The sequence below is a fragment of the Castor canadensis genome, chromosome 11 (assembly GCF_047511655.1).
Source record: "Castor canadensis chromosome 11, mCasCan1.hap1v2, whole genome shotgun sequence".
Lineage (NCBI taxonomy): Eukaryota > Metazoa > Chordata > Mammalia > Rodentia > Castoridae > Castor > Castor canadensis.
In genome coordinates this window covers 44,942,338-44,948,337 of record NC_133396.1, presented here as the reverse complement: position 1 = coordinate 44,948,337, position 6,000 = coordinate 44,942,338, and the positions used below count along the sequence as shown (strand labels likewise).

Below are 6,000 nucleotides of genomic sequence, written 5' to 3'. Positions count from 1 at the left end.
ATGTTTTTCCATGACATTCTTGGCTGGTGTTGAGGGTTTACCTTTGAGAAAATTATTCCTTTAAAACGTTTTAAATCTTCCTGAAAGAATGAAAAGCTCAAGGAGCAAATGCTGTTGACATTTAGCAGAATCTCTTCACAGCAGGAAGCAAACGGGAGTTCAACGGCAGGTCTGGACCTTTTTGCAACTCCTGGAGCCCAGCTTACTCGGCCTCCAGGCTCGCATAACAGCCTCTCTCTACCTCAGGAATCGTAACTGACTTTGGAGAGGTAGTAGACGAAGCATGAGAGCACCATGAAGCTTCCCAGGAAAATTTTTCTTTCCAATAGTCTCATTAGAAAACGTGGACAGGAAGGGTGAGAAAGCCCAGACAAGGTCCCCCTCGAGGGCCGAGTCCAAAGGGTGGTGGTGGTGGTGGTAAGGTAAGGTAAGCTGGTCCCGTCTACGCCCAGTGAAAACGTCTACACCCCACGGAGCCGTTTCCCACCTGAAGACCGATTTGCCTCAGGATTTTCACCTCAGGTTCTTTCCCCTAGGGTTGGTTACGCTGCGCGCCCCACCTCCTAAAATGGTTGTCTCTCAGGAGTCAGAAGGACTCCAGCGGACCACCGTCCCCGCTTCACCCGGCTGGGTTCCCGGGCTCTGTTTCCACTTCCACCCTACTCTCCTCCCCACCCTCCCCTTCACCGCACCCCGCCTGGGCCAACAGCCCGGTCACAATGCTCGGGAGGGAACGCGGAAGGGGGCGGCGGCCCCAGGCGCACGCACTCGGCTGACTTCCGGCAACTCAAGGGTTACGCCGAGGCGGCGGCGCGCGCGGAGGGGAGAGGCGGTTGCTGACAGGTGGCGCCTGCGCACTGGGAGCGCTTATTGTGCCCCGCAGCTGCCGAACCGCCTGCCTGCCAGCCCGCCCGCCGCCCGTTCGGCGCGTCAGTCGGCGAGAGTCCGGTGGTGGGAGCGGAGCCTGCGGCCGTTCCCGCGGCCTCCTCTTCGTCCCTCTTCCCTTCACCCCCATCTCCCTCTCACCCTCGCACCCTTTTCACCCCCCCATCCCGGCTCCGTCACCTTCCCGCCCCACACACTCAGAACAAGAATGCCCTGCCCGGAACAACCCAGCAGCACCTAGATGGCTTTGGTCACGGTTCAGCGGTCGCCTACCCCCAGCACCACCTCCAGCCCCTGTGCCTCGGTGAGTCCCTCCCGGCTGCCGCTCCGCTTGCTTCTGTCACTGCGGCTCCGCTTTGGCTCAGCGGGTCCCGCCGAACGCCACTGCGCACGCGCCGTTCCCAGGCCTTGGCACTGGGCTGCCGTGAACCCCCCACACCCTCGTCTTCCAGATGCGCGGCAGGAACTACGAGACGTCGATTTCTGCCCCCATCACCCTGCGCACCCAGCCCCTCGCCGCGCTCGCCCCATAACCCCCCTGTGGCATGCCTTCCTATGGCTGAGCACTTCCTTTCGGGAATGAGTCACCCTTGCTTTTCACCCTCCCCCTTCTTGTACCCTCTGTTGCTCTGCTGCAGGGAGGGGACCGGGGGACTCCAGCGTTGCCCCTTACTCACACTCGCATCCCCTTACCATCACCATTTCAGGGGGCCGTTCCGTATTTGCATAGTGCCCGCCCCCTTCTTTGAACTCGTCGGGGTGTGTGTGCCTTACCCTCTCCCCCCCCACCCCCCCAGTCACTTGCAGTCTTTCTTGTGCTTTGTACTGTTCAGGCTCCATGGGGCTGCTGAACGGTTGTTACTCCTTGGTTTCATTCCACCCCCCACCTCCGCTCTCAAAGGGTGGCACTGGTCTTCCCAGCTTCTTGGGGGACTTCTTACCTTTCTCCCACCAGGTCCAGAAGTATCTGGGGCTGCTCGATGACCAGTGACAATTCATTTCCATCGTACATTTATGCCTTAGACTCATTGCTCATGTTCGTTCTCTTTCGTGGGTCGTGTCTGAATGGCTCGTTATTTCAGATGCATACGCCAATAAAGAATGCTTCCAGAAGGAAAATACCCAGTAACAAGCCTTTTCCTGTTGGGCCCATCTTTGCCTTCGCTCCTCGCTCCCCACCCCCCCAGCTTCATTTTTTTTTTTTTAATACCTATCAAAAAAATTGCGCCAGTGGAGCAAAGCGTAAATAACAAACATCTGTATGTTTTAGAAAGAGACTGAATGAAAATATAAGTAATTGGAGAAGCTACCTTGAACTTCCTACAGAATTGTAATTTAAAAAATTTTGCTCATGGATGTAGTAGTAGTCACTGTATTCAGTAAACACAGTACCACCTTCCACTGAATAAAAGAAAAGGTGGGCTGCTCTTCATATGTGTTAACTGAGATGTGAGGTTTGCTAACTTGAAAGTATGCCGCCTTGCGATTTCAGTATGGTTTCCTGAATTTCAAAATTTTGTGGTGTGTAGTGGTGGTTTCTTTTCTGAATTTTCTTATGCATTTTGTGTGCCCAAATTGACAACTTCATCCTAACTGAAGAAGTGATTATATTTCAGAGGTTTACTCATCTTGTGTTGTTCTAGAGTGTAGTGTTAGGATCCTTGGGTAGGAGTTCAGGGAGGCATATTTCCAGTGTCTGCACAGAAGAATTTTCTAACTGGAGTACACTGCCTTGCAAAACACTGTAGAAAGTATTCATGCAAAGGCTGAAGAACCTTTTGCTTGAGAGGAGGTTTAATGAATTTCTGCAGCGGGGGACTTCTCAGTCTGTATGATTCTGTGATTTGAGAGTATCACAAATGCTAACATTTTAGCATCCTCTAAAGACGAGTATTGTAAGGATAGAAATTTAATATAACTTATTTTTATGAGTAGCACATTGTAGTAGATTTTGAAAAGTCTCTAGCATATCATCAGACCATCTTAATTCATTCCACTAATAAACTCTTTGGTTTTTGATTATCAGAACTGATTTTTGGCTGATAAAGGAATCAAGGGTAGAAACATATAAATAAACTAGAACTCATTATTATAATAACATTATTTTCTCTGGGCATTGTTGAAAACAGTTTTTGCTATAATAATCTGTTTATTACATTATCATACCAGTTTTCTTGAAGTGAATGATTATAGTATAGTAAGGCCGTATCTATGTGGTATGACTTCATTAGCCAAAACTGGGTTTACTATAGAATCTTGAGGAATGTTAATAATCACTTTTGACATAGGTAATTAAATTGATCATGTGACAAAATCAGTTATTAAGCTAAATGACTTGACATTTCTATATTTAGTAGCCTGGTTTTTTTTTTTTAATTGTTTTTAGATGTTCATACTTGGCCCTGTGTGCAAAGGAATACTGTCACTGGGGTGTGTGTGTGTGACAGTCAACATTGTTAGCCTGACTGATAAGCCAGTCATCGTTCCCTTTAAATTGCCTTCCTGTTTGACTTCATCCAGATCTGTACTAAGCTGAGTAGTTTCGTGGTCCTCATGCTTCAGTATCTGACTGCTGTCTATCCTGAATATATTTTACTGTTGTTTCTCTTACTGCATGAATAGGTTGAGTTGTTTATTTTAAAAGAGATAGAGACTGCAAAAGAAATCTAGAGACCTATAAATAAGAGATTTGACATTGGAAATTTAAGTTTTAAAAGTAACCACTTACAGCATTCTATGATACTTTTCTCTGTAGCATGTGGGACATTTTAATCCTGTTAGCTCTTCAGTATTCTTTCCATTAGGCATTAAACTATACTGTATGTACATGAAGAACCAGTTTATAATGGTCATAAGTATTGTCTGAATTCAGATTAATATGCTCACTAATAGCAATGACAATAAGAGTAATAAGAATCCCAAACATCTCTTGGGTCCTCATCTATGTCAGACATCTTGCTAAGTGCTTTACCCACATGGATTAACTCACTCCTCCTCACCATATGCCTAAGGGAAGTTGCTCTTATCCTCATGTTACAGATGTAGAAACTGAGGCAAGGAGGTATTGAAGGAATGTGCCCTGTGTCATTCAGCTAGTAAGTGACTAGAGCTGTAATTCAAACCTCAATGTGTCTGACTTTAGAATCTGCCATCTTTTCTTCCTTGGTGATCAAGGAGAAGTATATCATAGTAGATGGCTCTCAAACTAGCTCTTTTATTTTGGTGGAACAGGGGTTGAATTCAGATCTTCATGTTTGCAAAGCAGGCGCTCTACTACTTGAGCCAAACTTCCAGTCCATTTTGCTGTGGATATTTTGGAAATGGGGGTCTTGTGAACTATTTGCCTGGGCTGGCCTTGAACCTTGATCCTCTCGATGTCAGCTTCCCAAGTAGCTAGGATTATAGGTGTGAACCACTGGTGCTTGGCTTCAAACGAGTTCTTGAAGGATGAGTTGAATTTCAGTAGGCCAAGATAGAAGCATGTGTGGGCCAAAGTCCTCAGAGGTTTTGGCCAGATATGATCACAGTGGTGTATTAAGAAAATTGATTTAGTATCTCTATGTGTCAGAGAGATTCCAGAGAGAGAGAGGAATCATGAATGGAACCAGTTAAGGTTGCAGTTGCAGCTCAAGTGTAAAATAATAAAGGCCTGGATTGGGATTTTGAAGTGGTAATGGAAGGAAAGGGACAGGTGTCAGGGATTGTGGGGAAGACTCAAAGGATTTGGGTACCTATTGGGGTGGAGGAATCAGAGATGCCAACTTTTGGGATACATTGTTCTTTCTAGAAAATAGATGTTTCCTAATTATTAGTTATTAGGACAGTTTAAGAGTTCTTAGGCTGGGGTATACCTGTGGCTCATCCCTGGGTTCTGTTCCCAGCACCAAAAACAACAATAGAAAAGAATTCTCTCTTTCCCTGTATTCTTTCTGGTATGAATTTCCTTTTTGTAATTTATCTTTAATTTTTAAAAATTATTTTTATATTTTCTTTTCTGTGGTAGTGGAGCTTGGACTGAGGGCTTTGCACTTGCTGAGCAGGAGCTCTACCACTTGAACAATGTCTCTAGTGCTTATATTTTCCTTCCTCTTTCGCTCCCTCCCTCGCTTTCTTTTCTTTCTTTTTGGGACTGGAGTTTGAATATGGAGCTTTGAGCTTGCAAAGCAGACATTCTACTGCTTGAGCCATGCCTCAGTTCTTCCTTTTACTGAACTGCATCCCCGTACTTGTTAACCATTCTTTCCCATCTCTCCTTCTCACACCTTTCTCAGGCTCTAGTAACCACTATTCTCAAAACTTGTTTTTGGCAGTACTGGGGTTTGAATTCAGGACTTCGCACTTGCAAGGCAGGTGTTCTATGTCTTCTGCCATACCTCCAGTTATTCTCACAACTTTTATAAGATCAGTTTTTTAGCTTCCACATGTAAAGCAAGCATGCCATTTTTTTCTTTCTGTGCCTGACATTTCACTTAGCATAATGTCCTCCAGATCCATCCATGTTGCTGCAAATGAATTTTACTCTTTTTATAACTGAATAATGTTCCATTTTTATTCTTTTTTTCTTTTGGTGGAACTGGGATTTGAAATTTTTATATATACCATATTTTCTTTATCCATTCATCTGTTGATGAACTCCCAGGTTGATTCCATATTTTGACTATTGTGAATACTGCTGTAATAAACATGCAAATGCAAATGTTTCTTTCTTCTTTTTTTTGCATGATGTAGACCTGATTTTTTAAATTTTATCTTATTTTTGAATTAGCAGAGATTAATAATACAAGGGGGTTTCAGTTTGATAATTATATGCATGCATAACTGTGTGCTTTGAACAAGTTCATCCCTTCCATTGTATCCCCATTTCCCCTACCCTTCTCCCCTTCTTTTCAGTGTTTGGTAAATTTTGTTATGCTGGCTTCAAATATATATTTATATATATGTTTATATATACATGTAGTATATTTAGATACTCTTTATCCTTCAGTTCCCTTTCTTTTCCCCCCTCCCTTCCTGTTGACCCTCAACACCTGGCAAGTCCCCCTTTTACATTCATTTCCCTTTATCATCATCATCATTTTATGTCTAGGTTCCACAAATGATTGAGAACATGAGATA

At 44.4% G+C, this 6,000-nt stretch overlaps 1 protein-coding gene across 1 annotated transcript in view; it reads left to right on the top strand.

Moving 5' to 3' along the window:
- Positions 1-998: 998 nt before the first annotated feature.
- The window catches only part of Ssh2 (slingshot protein phosphatase 2), a 272,549-nt gene continuing 267,547 nt past the window's right edge, over positions 999-6,000 (top strand). The window contains exon 1 of the mRNA XM_074046515.1: positions 999-1,189. Within this exon, the coding sequence (XP_073902616.1) occupies positions 1,127-1,189 (63 nt within the window). The 5' untranslated portion in view covers positions 999-1,126. The remainder of the gene's footprint in view (positions 1,190-6,000) is intronic.